The sequence below is a fragment of the Mus musculus genome, chromosome 11 (genome assembly GCF_000001635.26).
Source record: "Mus musculus strain C57BL/6J chromosome 11, GRCm38.p6 C57BL/6J".
Taxonomy (NCBI): Eukaryota; Metazoa; Chordata; class Mammalia; order Rodentia; family Muridae; genus Mus; species Mus musculus.
In genome coordinates this window covers 100,765,703-100,783,429 of record NC_000077.6, presented here as the reverse complement: position 1 = coordinate 100,783,429, position 17,727 = coordinate 100,765,703, and the positions used below count along the sequence as shown (strand labels likewise).

At 49.0% G+C, this 17,727-nt stretch overlaps 2 protein-coding genes across 6 annotated transcripts in view; both read left to right on the top strand.

The window, feature by feature from the left end:
• Stat5b (signal transducer and activator of transcription 5B) overlaps positions 1-2,699 on the top strand; it is a 78,274-nt gene extending 75,575 nt beyond the window's left edge. For 3 of the 4 annotated variants that reach the window (NM_001113563.2, NM_011489.3, NM_001362682.1), the window contains exon 19: positions 208-2,699. In NM_001113563.2, coding sequence (NP_001107035.1) covers positions 208-334 — 127 coding nt within the window. In that variant the 3' untranslated portion in view covers positions 335-2,699. The remainder of the gene's footprint in view (positions 1-207) is intronic. The other variant, XM_006532723.3, reaches the window with a different exon arrangement.
• A 9,757-nt stretch (positions 2,700-12,456) lies between these two features.
• On the top strand, positions 12,457-17,404 carry Ghdc (GH3 domain containing). 2 transcript variants are annotated; one of them, XM_006534529.3, is made up of 9 exons: positions 12,457-12,551; positions 13,080-13,360; positions 13,653-13,774; positions 13,901-14,032; positions 14,853-15,045; positions 15,141-15,212; positions 15,283-15,416; positions 16,061-16,146; positions 16,406-17,404. In XM_006534529.3, exons 4-9 carry the CDS (start codon positions 13,990-13,992, stop codon positions 16,625-16,627), a joined length of 750 nt encoding a protein of 249 aa, XP_006534592.1. In that variant the 5' UTR covers positions 12,457-12,551; positions 13,080-13,360; positions 13,653-13,774; positions 13,901-13,989; the 3' UTR covers positions 16,628-17,404. The 2 variants fall into 2 exon arrangements, with proteins under 2 accessions (XP_006534592.1, NP_114077.1); NM_031871.1 differs by having other exon boundaries at positions 12,473-12,551; positions 13,901-14,402; positions 16,406-17,098.
• The last annotated feature ends 323 nt before the right edge of the window (positions 17,405-17,727 follow it).

Genomic DNA, 17,727 nt, shown 5'->3' with positions numbered 1-17,727 from the left:
TGTGTGTAAGGGCTGGGTGGAGTTTGGGAGTGGGCATCCAGAATAGACAGGACGGTCTGATGACCTAGCCAGCAAAGGCCTCTCTGATTTCTATCAGGAGATCTTTCTAGTGAGAGCCCAGCTCACTCAACTGATGGGTTGTGGGGTTTCAGATGACCTCTGATAACCTTTGCCCCTCCCCCTCATCATTTGTCCTTTCCTCTGAAGCCCGGACTCCGTCCTTGATACCGATGGGGACTTCGATCTGGAAGACACGATGGACGTGGCGCGGCGCGTGGAAGAGCTCTTAGGCCGGCCCATGGACAGTCAGTGGATCCCTCACGCACAGTCATGACCAGACCTCACCACCTGCAGCTTCATCGCCCTCGTGGAGGAACTTCCTGTGGATGTTTTAATTCCATGAATCGCTTCTCTTTGGAAACAATACTCGTAATGTGAAGTGTTAATACTAGTTGTGACTTTAGTGTCTCTGTGCATAGTGGCACTAGTGAAGGGAGTGCGCGTGAGTGTGAGTGCATTTGCACGTCGTGTTTTTTTCCCCGCCCCTGCTGTCCAGTCTAAGCCGCCACGCCAGGGCAGCGGCTGCGCTTTTTTTTACCATGTGCAAAAAGGCAGTTGGTTCCCTGAACCCTGGAACCTGGCCATGTGTCTTCAGGGTGGCTGACCCTTGACACGTGACTATCCAAGTAAGAAAAGGACAGAGGAAAAAGCACCCTCTCTCTGGGGAGCCTCGGTTCCTCTGCCAGGTAGTCCATAGTCCAAGCAAGCATTGTCATTGTCTCCGCCTGTCTTCTGAGATGTAGATGACTGTCTGATGATGAAAGCCAGTACCTCCCGTGTCCCCTGTCCCCTTTGCATAAGGGACGGAAAGGGGAGCTGAATCAAGGGTGATGGGGCAAGGGTGGTCACAGGTTTTTGGATGGGGAGTGGCTGTTTCCCGTTTCTGCCACTTCCGCCATCTTAACACTGGCTCCTTCCCTCTCTGCTTGCTCAGTCTCTATTTCTAGAACTGCCACTCAGCTTAAGTGCAAGTGTGTGTACTCAAGTGGAGATGTTTAACAAAATAGTGGAGAGGAAGCCAGGCCACCCAGCTCTGAGCGTACAGGTTCAGGTGATGCCCTGTGTTCCTTCTGTCAGGGCGGTGCGTTGTGCCCAAGTCCTGGCTCCAGACACTGGGCGTAGCCTGTCTGCGCCAGCCTCCCCAACTCTTGTCTGTGCTGTGGCCAGGCCGCGCCTGCGCTATCCAAGGCTTTTCTCCAAGCGTGTTGATAATGGCTTCCTGCAAACGTCCGGTGGTGTTTTTTGTTTCTAAATCAGGTCTTTTTTTATGTTTTTCCCATTTGCACCCTAATTTGACATCAAATTTCCCCCCTCCTGTATCAGGTCCTGGGTCCTCTGTACCCAGATCACTTCATCTCCCTTCAGTGTCACATAGTGCCCTGAGGATTAGGTGGTAGGAATGGGACCTGCACACGGGGCCAGCCTGCCAAGCAGGCAGCCAGCACTGTACAGTGCTGGGTGCCGGGTGGCCGTTGGGGATTGGGGAAATGCAGTCAGTCAGCGGGTTTCCTAGGAAGCTTGGAAAACTAAAAGCAAAGTGAAAGCCTCAGGGTGATTTGTTCCACAGTCTCCTCTGTAGTGTCTCCAGAAGGAAGGAAGGGGCTGCAGTGGGCCGTCAGGGAGAGGGGCAAGCAGAGAGCGGTTACCACTCAGGCTTGCTGAGAGCCCTCCTTGGCTTCCTCTCCCAAACAAGGGCAGAACCGTGCCCAGGAGAGGAGCCCCCAAAACCTTATTTTTATACATGCAAGTAAATAAACATATTTTTTTTACAAAAATAACTTCTGAATTTATCAGTGTTTTACTGTTAAAAGAAAATACTCCTGTGTAGTAAATTATTTATTGGGAGATGAGTTTTTAAAAGCTGCTGTTTGCCTTGCCTTGGTTTTGTACACTGATTTTTCTATGCCTGGCGGTAGCCTCTCTGCCTCAGGTGCTGGCCGGATGGAGGAGGTGTGAGGCCCCTCCCTGGCCCCTCAGAAGAAAGCTGGAACTGCCAGGGGAGTCCAGGCTTAAGGGACTCGTCCCCACCTGTCATGCGACTGTCCCAGTAACCCTCACGAGGGTGTGGACTCGACAAATATCTAGATATATGGTGGACATGGCCCCAAGTCATGGGGAGAGTAGAGCAGCCTGGGCCCCCCCACCCCCAAGGTTCTAAGCTGACTTTCAAGTTAGGTTGGAGAAAAGGGTGCCAAAGAAGCGAGACTTCCACATAGTTTTTAAGCTACCCTGGATTTACTGAGGGTGTACCTGGACATGGGAGAGGTTTTTAACTGGAAAGTGTGTCCCCTATCTGCATGCTGGTCTCTCTCTCTCTCTGCCCAACTCTTGCACCCAAAAATGAGGTGAGGGCAGGTCTCCACCCACCTCTTGCCTGCTCACAGACCCACTCGTGAGTCGGGAAAGCCTCAGCTTTGGGGTGTGGGGCTTTGTAGAAGTGGAAGGAGATTTGAAGTGGCTATCTCCTACAACGGAAAATATCCTTTTATAATTTTTCTTTTTAACGTTTTATTTCAGATACATATTTTAGTGTCGAGGCAGATTAGTATATAGCCACCAAAAAAGTATTGTGTATAAATTGAGGCAGCCACAAAATTGTGTATTTTATGTTACAATAAAGGCGTCTCCTTGAAGGACAATATTGAGTCCTGTTTCCTTTCCGTCACGTGTCAGGGGAGGGTGGCTTTAACTGGAAAATGTTTTCAGTCACGAGCATGACCCTAACAAGGGGAACTAGTTGGGCCTCAGTGGCCTGAGATGACATGCCATGAGCTTTGATTGCAGTCAGGGGCGTCTCTTACCTTCCTGCTGGGAAGTGATTGGGCCGATAGCCATCTCAGATTCCCCTTACCCTCTTCCTGATGGAGAGCCCGCCCGTCCTAACTGATTGTGTTCAGATTCCTCCCCTGAGCCTGGCACCATGTCGGAAAACTGGTGGTGACAAGACATTGGTTCCCGCCACCCAAGGTCATTATGAAATACAAGAGAATGTGAAGGAAAGGTCATGGAGAGCCGGAACTGCTCTCTCTCTCTCTCTCTCTCTCTCTCTCTCCTTCTCTCTCTCTCTCTCTCTCTCTCTCCTTCTCTCATGCTGGGACTTGCAGCATGCCAGAGAAGCGCTCTACTAATTAGCTATGCCCTCTAATGCCCAGCCCTCTCTTTCTTTTGAGACAAGGTCTCAGGCTGTGGTTGAACTCCCGGCTGTCTTCCTTTCTCAGCCTCCGGAGTAACGAGCCCTCAGCAGTAGCCCAGTGTCCCAGCCAAACAGAAGTTTAGGAAGGAATAGGCCTTCAGCCTTCGGGCTGAGAGGAAAGCATGAAAGGGTTGGAGCCAGGGCATTATGTGTGAGGCAGAATGTTCTAGAAGGTTTGGTGCAGTGTAGGTTGAGGCTTCTGCCCATTCCATTGCCCACAGGTTCTCTGGAGATCCTGGCCCAGGGGCTGTGCTGTGGGGAGTCTCTTGGATAGGGATGAAGCTTCAAAGCAGGCAGGGAACCAAGGGACCTCACAGGCCTGGCTGAGTGGGATGGCAGGGGGTGAGATCTCAGCTGTTAGAATGACCAGATTTCCATTTTAAGAGTCCCTGTGTCTTAGTCAGGGCCACTGTTGCTGTGGTGAAGCAACACGACCAAACAGCACACTGGGGAGGAGAGGGCTTGTTTAGCTGACACCTTCACAGCACCATCATCAGGAATGACCGGGAGAGAGCGAACAGGATGCAGGTATAGAGTTTGAATGTAGTCCTCTGGTTGCTGCTTGCTGCCTTGACTCATTTGCACCCCTTCTGGTTTTTTCTTTTCCTTGATTTATTTATTTTTATTTTATGTGCATTGATGTCTAGGTGAGGGTGTTGGGTCCCCTGAACCTTGAGTTACAGACAGCTGTGAGCTGTCATGCGGGTGCTGGGAACTGAACCCCAGTCCTCTCTGGAAGAGCAGCCAGTGCTCTTAACCATTGAGCCATCTCTCCAGCCCCTCCTTCTGGGTTTTGGCAAGCCTGTCATACACCTGGATGAAGCTTTGTGAGGTCAGGTTACAGATATTGGTCCTGTACGCGGGAGGTCATTCACGGATCAGGTCAAAGATGACAGTCACATGCAGGGAAGTCCTTCAAAAGGACAGAAATCAGGACAGGAACTCAAACAGGGTAGGAACCTGGAGGCAGGAGCGGATGCAGAGGCCATGGAGGTGTGCTGCTTACTGGCTTGTTCTCCTTGGATTGCTCAGTCTGCTTTCTGCAGGCATACATGCAGGCAGAATGCTGTATAGAACCCAGGACCACCTGTGTAGGCATAATGTTATTGTGCACTGTGTAAAGATTATCCTTGTATATTATTCAAATGATGATTTTAGTGCCCCCCCCAATCTGGTTGCAAAACATTGCTCCCAAATTATTCCCTAATTGGTCAATAAAGAAGCTGATCAGCCAATGACTGAACAGGGGAGGAAATCAGTGGGCTTCCTCCCAGCCAAGGGATGGAGGAGACAGGGAGAGAGGAAGAGAGGATTTGCCACAGAAAGAGTCTAGGAGACACCATGAGAAAACACCTAGAGCCCAAAGAGCCAGATCAGTACTAAAATGCAGATATCTCTGGGATTCTGGCTGGGAGGTACAGATTAGCTTAGAGGATTAAAATGGAGTACCAGTGCTCAGTCACTGTGCCCTTCAAGCTTGTGAAGTAAATACAATAGTCTACTCTCAATTATTTGGGAGCTAGCTGTGGTTAAGAGGAAAATTGCTACAAGCACACTTATTTTAAAAGCCACTAACAAGGGCCTGGAGAGATGGCTCAGCGGTTAAGAGCACTGACTGCTCTTCCAGAGGTCCTGAGTTCAATTCCCAGCAACCAACCATATGGTGGCTCACAACCATCTGTAATGGGATCTGATGCCCTCTTCTGGCCTGCAGGCAGAATGCTGTATAAATAATAATAATAACTCCCCCAAAAAATATTCTTAAAAAAATTAGCAAACACACCCTACTATAAACTAGGCGTGATGGTACATTCCTGTAATCCTAGCATGGGGATCAAAAGTTCAAGGCTATCCTTAACCTTATCTCAAAAAAGGACGACTGGAGACCCAGTGGTGTAGAAAAAAAACAGCCCCTTATCTTTAATCCCAGCACTCAGGAAGCAGAAGAAGGTGGTGAGTTCAAGGCCAGCAAGGTATTCAAAGCCAATTCCAGTTAATTCCAATTAAACACGCCTTTAATCCCAGCACTTGGGAATAAGAGGCAGGCAGATTTCTGAGTTTGAGACCAGCCTGGTCTACAGAGTGAATTCCAGGACAGCCAGAGCTACACAGAGAAACCTTGTCTCAAAAAAACAAAAACAAAAACAAAAACAAAAACAAAAAACAAAGCCAATTCCAGGACATCAGGGCTATACAGTAAAATTCTGCCTTGAGACCAAACCAAAATAAACAAAACCAAGCAAACAAGCAAAAAGAGTGTGGGGCTATGTTGAGCTGAAGAGACTGTTCAGCAGTTAAAAGTACTTAAACTGTAGTTGGGCCTTTATTTCCAGCACTCAGAAAGCAGAGGCAGGTGGATTTCTGAGTTCGAGGCCAGCCTGGTCTACAGAGTGAGTTCCAGGACAGCCAGGGCTACACAGAGAGACCCTGTCTCCAAAAACCAACAAAAACCCAAAAAACACGAGAGAACGTGCTGCTCTTGCAGAAGGCCTGGATTCAGTCTCCAGCACCCACATGGTGGCTTACAGCTCCAGTTCCAGGGGATCCAGTGCCCTCCTCTGGCCTCCATGGGCACTGGGCACACACTGGGTACCTGAACAATCATGTAGGCAAATACTCATACCCAAAAAATAAAAATAAATAAATGTTTAAAAAGAAAGAAGAGAAAACTCCTATTGGAGCCCCAGTGAATATAGCTTGAAGGGGGACAGAAAAAGCAACAAGGGAAAGCTGGGAGACCATTCTAAGCTAGAGAAGATGGTGTCATCTGGGAACCCACAGCCATGGGTCTGAAGCAGAGTCACAAACCTAATAACATTGAAAAATGCTTGAACTCTAGACTTATTTCAAGTTTGAGGCTTTAAAAAAAAATGGTGATCAACACTGTGGTCCTCCAAGGGCTGGGACTGTAGCTCCGTGGTAGGACCCTTGCCTCATGTGCAGAAGACGCTGCGTTCGAATCTTAGCACAAGAAGTAAAGCAGAAGACTTTTTGCCTGCGACAGACGCTTTTCATGGGGCGACCGGGTAGCATGGCGCAGTGACGGGGGAGGGCACAGCCAGGAAGCAAGGTGGAGGGAAAGATTTTGAGCTTATTGCGTGCTGCGGATGTAGCTCGGTTGGCAGAGTGCTCGCCTAGCATACACGCAGCTCTGTGTTTGATTCCCAGGAATGCATAACCATCTGTGGTGGTATGTGCTTCTAATGCCAGCGTTTGGGAAGCAGAGACAGGACGATCAGAAGTAATATGTTCCGTGATGTCTAACTGCAATAGCTGGACTTGGGGGTTTCAAATAGATTTACTAAGTCTGTAGGGAAGTAAATGATTGAAGAGCAGGTTGCAGAGGCATAGCAAACATCATACCGGGGGTTTATAACATCTAGCAGAGAGGAGGAGAGCAGCCTGATTGGGAGAGCCACCAGAGGGAACACCATCCAACTGGAGGCTTAGAAACAGCCGCAGAGATGGAGTGGGGAAGTTGAAGCAGTCAAATTGAGTTCCTGATTGAGCTTTTTCTCCATCAGCATGTGAGCATCTGGCTTCCTGCTCAAAAATATAGTCTTTTTTTCTTTTTGTTTTTTGTTTGTTTGTTTGTTTTTGTTTTTTTCGAGACAGGATTTCTCTGTGTAGCCCTGGCTGTCCTGGAACTCACTTTGTAGACCAGTAGACCAGGCTGGCCTTGAACTCAGAAATCCGCCTGCCTCTGCCTCCCGAGTGCTGGGATTAAAGGTTGTGCACCACTACGCCCACTTAGTCTTTTCTTCTATCATGGGATGAGCTTTGTGGTTTCTCCCTGTAGCTGCTCTCAAGAACGTTTTTAGCTTAGGGCTATTTAGCTGTTCTTCTATCTCTCCATTCCAGAGCCGGGGACCCAGCCTGTCACAGGATACCTGAGCTTGGAGGACACATCCTGTACACACATACGCACACCGTAACAATTAACACGTTGTTTTTAAAATATTTAATCTTATGTGTATGAGTGTCGTGACTTCATGTGTTTATGTACATTGTATGAGCCTTGTGCTGTCGGCAAGCAGCAGAAGGCATCAGATCTCCTGGGACCAAAGGGGAACTGAGCCCGAGTGCTCTGCAAAAGCAGCAGGCATTCTTAACCGCCGGGCCATCTCTCCAGCTCCGACAAACTTTCTGAGCTTGTTTTGTGCTGTGGAAAGTGTAAGCACAGGTACTTTCCAGATCATGCCAGGGAACCAGCATTATCCTAATGCCAGAGCCTGACCAAGACATCACAAGACCAACATGACTCATGAATATGGACATGAACATCCTGAACACAGGCTAGCAGATTATAGCCATCAACGTATAAAGGGAACTGTTATGTAAGTATAAAAAGACATAAAAAGAACACCTCAGCATATAAAAGCAACTGTACAGTACCACAAAGTCAGATGTATCTTCGTAATCCAGAGACAGCTTAGCATAAGAGAGTCTAGTTGAGTATCAATATAATTAAAAATAGAAGTGGAGGGGGCTGGAGAGATGGCTCAGCAGTTAAGAGCACTGACTGCTCTTCTAAAGGTCCTGAGTTCAAATCCCAGCCACCACATGGTGGCTCACAACCATCCGTAATGAGATCTGACACTCTCTTCTGGGGTGTCTGAAGACAGCTACAGTGTGCTTACATATAATAATAAATAAATCTTTGGGCCAGAGAGAGCAGAGACTGAGCAAGCAGGGTTGACCGGAGCAAGTGGAGGCCAACTGGAGAGAGCGGGGCCGGAGCAAGCAGAGGTTCTGAGTTCAGTTCTTAGCAACCACATGATGGTGGCTCACAACCATCTGTACAGCAACAGTGTACTCATATACATAAAATAAATAAATCTTGAGAGAGAGAGAGAGAGAGAGAAGTGGAGCTGGGTGGTGGCGCATAACTTTAAGCCCAGCCCTCAAGAGTCAGAGGCAGGTGGCTCTCTGAGTTTGAAGCCAGCCTGGACTACAGGGAGAGTTCCCGGACATGTCTCAGAAACAACAACATGCAGAATGATAGACCTGATACCCACAGGTTGTCTCTGATTTCCACTCATGCTGTGTCACACGTATAAATATATATTTTGTGTTGTTTCTTTAAGACGGGTTCTGTGTAGCCCTGGCTATCCTGGAACTGCCTTTGTAGACCAGGCTAGCTTGAACTCACAGAGATCCATCTGCCTCTGCCTCCCGAGTGCTAAGCCTAAAGGTGTGCACCACCACACCTGGCAAATGCAGAGTTGTCTTGGGCATGCTGACAATGTTCTATAAGTTGGCTTGACGTTAGTCGCCCAGACCCCGTGGAGATCTTGAACACATCGAATCACACACTCAAAGGGCGACTCATAAGTGGATTATATCTAATAAATCTGTTACTAAAAAAATAAAAGCTGATGTGGGGGCAATCTAGCTAACACATCTGACATGGTATTGATCATCAAGGTTGATTGGGTTTATCTGGCTCCCTAGCTGGCTCCTTCTTCCCTCCTCTCTGCTCCACGTGTGTCTCTCCTGAATGATACTGCGTTGAAGAAATTGACCTTCTGTTACAGAAGAGACCCAATCCTGGGTCAAGGATGGACAGGTCGTTATTGTGCCCATTTGAAGGCCAGTATAATGTGGTCAAGTGGCCAAAATTCTAGACACGCCTGTGGTGGTTTTAAAGAAAATGGCCCCCATCAACTCGTAGGGAGTGGCCTATCAGGAGGTGTGGCCTTGTTGGAGGAAGTGCGTCACTGGGGGTGGGCTTTGAGGTTTCAAATGAGGCCCAGTGTTGCTCTCTCTTCCTGCTGTCTGTCAATCAGGATGTAAGGCTCTCAGCCACCTCTCCAGCACCATGTCTGCCTGCCTGTCACCATGCTTCCCACCTTGATGATAATAAACTGTAAGCCAGCTTCAATTCAATATTTTCCCTTATAAGAGTTGCTGTGGGGGGCTAGAGAGATGGCTCAGTGGATAAAGAGCACTGACTGTTCTCAGACGACCTGAGTTCAAATCCTAGAAACCACATGGTGGCTCACAACCATCCGTAATGAGATCTGATACCCTTCTTCTGGTGTGTCTGAAGACAGTTACAGTGTACTTACATATAATAAATAAATCTTTAAAAAAGAAAAGAAAAGAGGTTCTGTGGTCATGATGTATCTCTGCACAGCAATAAAACCCTGAGACAGCACCCAAATAAGGCAGTTTGCTTTTCAAATCATAAAGAAGCGAATAAGCAAAATGTGTGGTCTTCAAGACAGAAGGGAAGGGAGGTGGGGAGAGGAGAAATGGCTAAAGAGGCTCAGCTGAGAAGAGATGCAAGGTTTTCCCCAAGTCCTGAAGACCAGCTGAGATATCCAGTCTCTTGAAAAACCACTGGGTTCTTGGACCTTCCATCTGTAGACAGTCACTGTTGGACTAGCTGAATCACAGCCTGTAAGCCATTCTAATAAATTCCCTGTGTGTGTGTGTGTGTGTGTGTGTGTGTGTGTGTGTGTGTGTGTGTGTGCGCGCACTGGCTTTGAACTCATATACATAAAATAAATAAATCTTGAAAAATAAAAAAAGAAACAATATTTAGCCAGGTGGTGGTGGTGCATGTCTTTAGTCCTAGCATTCAGGAGGCACAGGCAGGTGGATCTCTAAATTTGAGGCCAGCCTGTTCTACAGAGGGAGTCTCAGGACAGCCAAGGCTACACAGAGAAACCCTGCTTCATAAAACAACAATAGCAATATAATATTTAATTTGAGGAGAAAAAAAGAACTTAAGCTGGGATTCACAGGGACTGGAAATATAGCTAACTTGGTAAAGTTTTTGCCTAGAATATTAAAGCCATAAATTCCAACTCAACACTGCATTAAACTGGGCGTGGTGGCCTGACGGTAATCCCAGCTCTCTGGAAGTATTGGCAGGAGGATCAAGAATTCAAAGTTGGACTAGAGAGATGGCTCAGTGGTTAAGAGCACTGACTGTTCTCCCAGAGGTCCTGAGTTCAATTCCCAGCAACCACATGGTGACTCACAGCCATGGGAGTAATGGGATTCGATGCCCCCTTCTGGTTGTCTGAAAACAGCTAAGATGTACTCATATACATTAAATAAATAAACTTTTAAAAAAAAATAAAGAATTCAAAGTCAGTATTAGCTATCTATCAAGTTCAAAGTCATCCTGAACTAACACCATGATTCAAAAAAGGGGGGAGGGGGGCGGGCAGGAAGGGGGTTAGGAGGAGTGGCTGGAGAGCCCTCAGCACTTACTGCCATTTCAGAAGGCCAAGTCTTCTTTCATCCCTGTTAGGTGGCTCACAAGCATCTGTGACACACACACACACACACACACACACACACACACACACTAAAAAGAAATATTTCAGGGCTAGCACTGGCTGCTCTTCCAAAGGACCAACGTTCAATTCCCAGCACCCACATGGCAGCTCACAAACTGTAACTCCAGTTCCAGGAGATCTAAGCCTCACACACAGAGACACACACAGGTAAAATATCAAAGCACTTAAAATAAGAAATAAGGGATTAGGGGACAATGTTGTGAAATCACAAAGAACCAATAAAAAAATGTTTAAAAACAAAATAAATATTTCAAGTAGGTTTTGGTTTTTTAATTAATTTGTGTATTTGGTTTTGCTTTTCTGAGATAAAGTCAGTAAATTCAGACACACCAATTACCAGGAAAATTTGATTGACCCATATATGACAAACTGCTGTAAGCCATCCTACTTAAGGACCTGCCATAGTATAACTGACTGTGTCAGCTTGTCTGTAGAAGGGGGTGGGTTGCAGTCTGTCTGTCTGTATGTATGTCTGTCTTGGAGGTTTCTTAGCAGATTGCCTATGGCACACACTGCATTCAGGTTTAAGGCCACCTAGGTGGAAGTCATTTTCTTTAACTAATTTTGTGGAGATTTACAGACTGGGGACAACTTTGGATATTTGTTTGTTGATGTTTTGTTATTCTTTTATTTATTTTATTTGAGGCAGGGACTCTCTATATAGCCCTGGCTGTCCTGGAACTTACTGTGTAGATCAGGTTGGCCTTGAACTCATAGAGCTCCTTCTACCTCTGCCTCTGAACGTGGAGATTAAAAGTATGCACCACAAGGTCTTATTCACAAGCTATTATTTACCCTGTAAGGCAGCACCTGCTATGTAGCCCACACTGGCCGCTGACTTAGTGGAGCCATTCCTCTTCCCCAGCCTCTCCCAAATGCAGGGATTGCAGATGCATTATGTAGAATGGGTTTTTGGTTTGTTTATTTGGTTTTGTGGTTTTTTTTTTTTGTTGGTGGTGGTGGTGGTGTTTTTTTAAGATATGGGGCTGGAGAGATGGCTCAGTGGTTAAGAGCACTGACTGCTCTTCAGAGGTCCTGAGTTCAAATCCCAGAAACCACATGGTGGTTCACAACCATCTGTAATGAGATCTGATGCACTCTTCTGGGGTGTTTGAAGACAGCTCCAGTGTACTCATATAAAATAAATAAATTTTCAAAAGGTGAGGAGGGAGGCAAACATCCCTTTCCAAAAAGAAAGAAAGAAAGAAAGAAAGAAAGAAAGAGAGAGAGAGAGAGAGAGAAAGAAAGAGAGAGAAAGAAAGAAAGAAAGAAAGAAAGAAAGAAAGAAAGAAAGAAAGAAAGAAAGAAAGAAAAGACGTGTAGCTCAGACTGGCCTTGAACTTGTTATGTAGCTGTAGCTGTGGGTGACCTTGTCCTCTTTTGGGTGGGGGGTGTGGAGATGGAACAGGACCTTTCTCTTTCTTTCTCTCTCTCTCTCTCCTTCTCTTTCTTTTTTTGGTTTTTCGAGACAGGGTTTCTCTGTGTAGCCCTGGCTGTCCTGGAACTCACTCTGTAGACCAGGCTGGCCACGAACTCAGAAATCCACCTGCCTCTGCCTCCTGAGTGCTGGGATCAAAGGTGTGCACCACCACTGCCCGGCTGACCTTGACCTCTTGCTGGCACATACCCTAGGGCTGCAACAACTAGTCTGCACGACCACACCTCGGCAGCTGTGGTTTTTACTTGAGTCTGAATCTGCTCCTGAATGGAAAGCAAGCACTCTTTCCACACACACCTCCCTGTCTTTCTCGACGATCTTGCCACCCTGGCCTTAACTCCCTCCATCTGCCAACCTGAGCCAGCAACTCAACAAGTTACCTTTTAGGTAACTTGTTCCTTTAAGAACATTCCGCCCCACCCCCGGGTCCTCCCAGTCAGGCCGGATTTCCTGCCCAAGCCCTGCCTTTTAAAGTCATCACTTCAACTTTCAGGACTGCGACCAGACACACTGAGGGACCCTGAGGGGTCCCGGGGTGCTGAAAGTAAGCAGAAATAGGCTGTGACAGGTGTATATATATACCCAGGGCTCTACTGGGAAACGGGACCAGGGCAGGGAAGATCCTGAGAGAAAGCAAAGTCACTTGGGAGTGGGTAAAAATGTCACGCCCAGCCCTCTCCTCTTACGAAGGAGGGAGGAGCTGTCAGAGCTGTTCTTCTAGCTCGAGAAGCAAGGATGCCAGTTAGTAGGATGCCAGATTCTTTTTGGTTTTTCGAGACAGGGTTTCTCTGTGTAGCCCTGGCTGTCCTGGAACTCACTCTGTAGACCAGGCTGGCCTCGAACTCAGAAATCCACCTGCCTCTGCCTCCCGAGTGCTGGGATTAAAGGCGTGCGCCACCACGCCCGGCCAGGGTGCCAGATTCTTGAGGGTCTCTCTTCCATATTGCCTGCCTAACAGGGCCCTGGCTTCCTACCACCGTCGTCTCCTTCCTCTGTTTTCTGTATGCGGCGGAGTGTGTGGGAAGACATGGTTATCCCCCTCACACCCCATTCCATTCCATTCCTCTCCCAGGAGCTCCTTGGAGATGCTTCTGCTGTGGCTGCTGCTGCTGCTGCTCCTCCTCGTGCCCCTGCTGGCCATACTCTGGCAGCAGAGGTCTCGGGGTGCCAGGCCATGCTGGCTGATCAGTCTCCAACACCGAGTGGCCTGGGGGATGCTGGGCTGGGCAGCCGCCTGGCAGCAGTGGAGACTAGACCGGAGCACGTTGAATGTGGGCCAGAGCCAGCAGCAGGCCCTCATGTGGTGTCTGAAGAAAGCCCAGGGCTCCTGCTGTCTCCCCAGGGAGGACACAGGTGTGTTTCTGGCACCTGGGGGAGGTGACCCAAGGAGAGAAAATAGCCCACAAGGCAGTCAGATTCTAGAACTCAAGGGCCCCTTCATTTACCACCAATATGATGTGGCCTGGTGCAGAGCCCTACCATGGCTTACAACCTGACACCTATTAGGATGGGTTTTCCTTTGCTGGGCCCTGGTCTAGCCTTCACCTCATTTCCCAGGCCCTTTCTGGGTTCCTTTCTCAAGGCTCTCCACAGTCTTCTCACTTCCTGAGGAGTTTCTGATTTTTTTTGGGGGGGGGGTCTACAGATATGAGAACCTTCCGGAATCATCTTCCACTGACCCAAACCAGCCACACTCAGGAGCAAGAAAGTGAAGAGACGCTCCCATCCCCTGCCTCCCCCCAGTACCATGGAGACGCCTCTTTGCAGGTAAACAGAGGTACCTCCACCTCACAACAGCAGACCCCTCCCAAAAGGAGGTACAAAGAAGGCCCGCTATGGTAGCTGGGGTCTGGTTCTAAGGTCTGAATGACAGGCCCTCCTGTCTCCCTCCAGGCCACCCTGCTGGGTCTAATAACCCTAAACAAGGCCTACCCAGAAGCGCTGGCTCCAGGAAGTACTGCCTGTGTGACCCCTACATCGCCATGGCCCTGCTCTGTCCCCTGGCTTGGGCACGCCCTGGGCCGGGTAAGCCCCGATGGAGCCAAGGACCCCCGGACCCTGCTGCTGGAGGCATTGATATCCCCGGGGCTGAGGGTACTTGAGGCAAGGACTGCAGTGGAGCTCCTGGATGTCTTTGTGGGCTTGGAGGCTGATGGTGAAGAACTGGCTGAGGCCATAGCAGCTGGGATTCTGGGAACGCTTCTCCCCAAACGAGCCGCTGAGCTGAAGGAGGCCCTAGAGCAGGGACCCCGAGGATTGGCCCGCCGGCTCTGGCCAAAGCTGCAGGTGGTGGTGACTCTGGACTCAGGAGGACAGGCAGAAGCTGTGGCTGCCCTTAGGGTCCTGTGGTGCCAAGGGCTAGCCTTCTTCTCTCCTGCTTATGCTGCCTCAGGAGGTCAGCTTGATGCGGGGGGGGATTGGATGGATGCAGGTGGGGCTGGGGGCAGATGTCATACAGCTAGCTACCATGCATTGAGGCACATACACTTACCTTCTTCAACCCTCCTCAGTGCCTGGGATGGTATGGGTTACTAGCTCTGACTAACAGCCGAGCACACTAAGGTTCACTGAGACAAAGTGTCTCAGGCAGACTCAGGTGGTACCAGGATTTGTTTCCACCTCTGATCCCTGCCAGAACCACAGCCTCTCTGCCTGCTTCTGCTCAGTCAAGACCAGGAAAGAGCAGGCTGGCCCTGGGGGTGGTCTCCAGAGAGGTTGAATCAGGAGGGCCAGGTGCTTAGAGGAGCCGGGCCTGCTGTCCCGAGTGAGGCGTTACTTTCTGCTGTTGCCTGGCAGAACGGAATGCACCATGAGGTTGACAAGAAGATTGTTTTGCTCTCTATAGGAGTGGTGGCCCTAAACCTGTGGCCAGAGCGACCCCAAGGATCCTATCTTCTGCCCCCTGGAGTCCCCTTTATTGAGCTGCTTCCAATCAAGGAAGGAACCCAAGAGGAGGCAGCCTCCACTCTCCTCCTTACTGATGCCCAAAGGGAGAAGGAGTATGAGTTGGTGCTGACGAACCACACCAGCCTGACCAGGTGATTCTCCTACTAACTGGCTCTTGTCTACTCTGATGAGAACCCCGGCCTTGGGAAGGGACATAAGCTCACTCTTCTCTCAACCCGCTCCTTAGGTGCCGCCTGGGTGACGTGGTCCAGGTGGTTGGTACCTACAATCAGTGTCCTGTGGTCAGGTTCACCTGCAGGTAGGTGACCCCGGGGGGATGACGAGGGGCTGTCCCTGTGCCTTGGGCCCACTCCTTCTTCCTTCCTCAGGCTGGGGCAAACCCTGAATGTTCGAGGAGAAGTTACTGATGAGACTGTATTCTCTGTGGCCCTGGCCCAAGCAGTGGGGCAGTGGCCAGGGGCCAAGCTGTTGGACCATGTCTGTGTGGAGAGCAGAGTTCTGGGTAAGCATCTCTACCATCTCCTACCTCCGTTTCTTGGGTCTGGCTATCCACTGACCCATGTTCGCCCTGACCAGAGACATCTAGGAAGGAGATTAATCACACCCTTCCCCACTGTTCCTAAAGAAAGTCCCTCTCTTAGGGCTAGAGAGATGGTTCAGCGGTTAAGAGCACTGACTGCTCTTCCAAAGGTCCTGAGTTCAAATCCCAGCAACCACATGGTGGCTCACAACCATTTGTAATGAGATCTGGCCCCCCTCTTCTGGTGTATCTGATGGCAGCAACAGTGTATTTACATGAAAGAGAAAGAAAGAAAAGAAAGAAAGAAAGAAAGAAAGAAAGAAAGAAAGAAAGAAAGAAAGAAAGAAAGGAAGGAAGGAAGAAAAAAGAAAGAAAGAAAGAAAGGAAGAAAGGAAGAGAGGGGGAGGGAGGGAGGAAGTCCCTCTCTATATCTAACTTCCATCCCTACAGTCTCCACCTCTTTTCTTTCCTGATCTGTCTCATATTTAGAAGTCATTTGTAGGTTCCCCTCTATTCATCTCTTACCCCATTAAGCTTAGAAGAGGGGAGAAGTGAGGGTGCAGGGTGTCAGCCCTCGAAGCTGCCTTGTCCTCAGAAAGTCTGCTTTCCTGTGGCTTTATCCTCAGACTCCTGTGAGGGTTCTGCCCCACACTACGAAGTGTTTGTAGAGCTGAGGGGGTTGAGGAATCTGTCGGAGGAAAATCGAGACAAGGTAAATGATGAGACCTGGGTCTGATTCGAAGTCTCTTTTGCTCTACAAGCTCCCAGTTGTCATGGAGATGAGAGAGTTAAGGGAAGAGGATGGGCCTTAGGGAGGGGGCGGCACCCCCTTTCAGAGAATCTAGAAAGGAAGTATGGGTCCCACAACACACCAAAATCCTAAGTGCATGTGGCCTTGGATACGGTCATGCATATCCAGTACACATGCCACCGCATCGCATCATGGCCTTAACTCACTATTCTGCCCTTAGCTTGACAACTGCCTGCAGGAAGCCTCCGCACAGTACAAGTCCTTGCGATTCCGGGGCAGTGTGGGTCCTGCCAAAGTCCATCTGGTGAGGCCAGGGAGCTTCAGGGTTCTCCGGGAAGCACTGGCAGCCTTCTCCTCCTCCTCCTGCCGCCCTCCTGAAATGCCTCGGGTCATCAGGCTCAGGCACCTGGCCCAGCTCCTGCAGAAGAGGGTGATATCCTAACCAAGGCAGCCAGCCTTCCTGTTTCTGCCTCACTCTTTCCTCTGGAACATCTCTGGATGTTGAGTCCTGGACCAGATGTCACATAACAGTGGTCTGATTGGGTCCAATTGGACTCATTGGCAAGTTTTAAGATGCCGGCTTGGAGCACACAGCTGAACCCATCATCGATGGTCTCCCGTCAGCCTATCCTTCGTGAGACTGCTGGTCCTTCTCATGTGCTTGGCCAAGGTACAGCAAGGGCTGAAAGTGTAGGCAGTGCTCCTGGAGCAGATGAAGAAACCTCAGGCTCAGGGGTGGTGAGATGGCTCAGCAGGTAAGAGCACTGACTGCTCTTCCAAAGGTCCTGAGTTCAAATCCCAGCAACCATATGGTGCCTCACAACCATCCGCAATGAGATCCGATGCCCTCTTCTGGTGTGTCTGAAGACAACTACAGTGTACCTACATATAACAATAAATAAATCTGAAAGAAAGAAAGAGAGAGAGAGAGAGAGAAAGAGAGAGAAAGAAAGAGAGAGAAAGAAAGAAAGAAAGAAAGAAAGAAAGAAAGAAAGAAAGAAAGAAAGAAAGAAAGAAAACCTCAGCCTCATTGTTTCGTGGTCTAGGGTGTGTCTTGCACAACCACCTGAAGGGCTGAGGCTGTGGCCCACAGTGGCCCAGTGTTCAGTGCTCTTCTTACCAGATCCCCCCATCCCTCCATCCTCCTCTCCCCTGCTTACTCTATCATTCTGTTCCCTGGATCAACCCCCAAATAAAATTAAATATATATAAATATTAATGTATGTATTTTATGTTATCTGTGTGTGTCTGCATGTGTGCATGTGCACCACGCATATGTGAACGCCCTCAGAGGCCAGAAGAGGAGAGTGAATTCTCTGGAACTGGAGTTTCAGGTGGTTGAGAGCTGCTATGTGGGTGCTGGGAACCAAACCCAGGTTGTCTGTGAAAACATCAAGTACTTGGCTACGGAACCTGAAGGCTCTAGGCCTTCAGATAAAGCTTTCTTAGCCACCGGGCAGTGGTGGCGCACGCCTTTAATCCCAGCACTTGGGAGGCAGAGGCAGGTGGATTTTTGAGTTTGAGGCCAGCCTGGTCTACAGA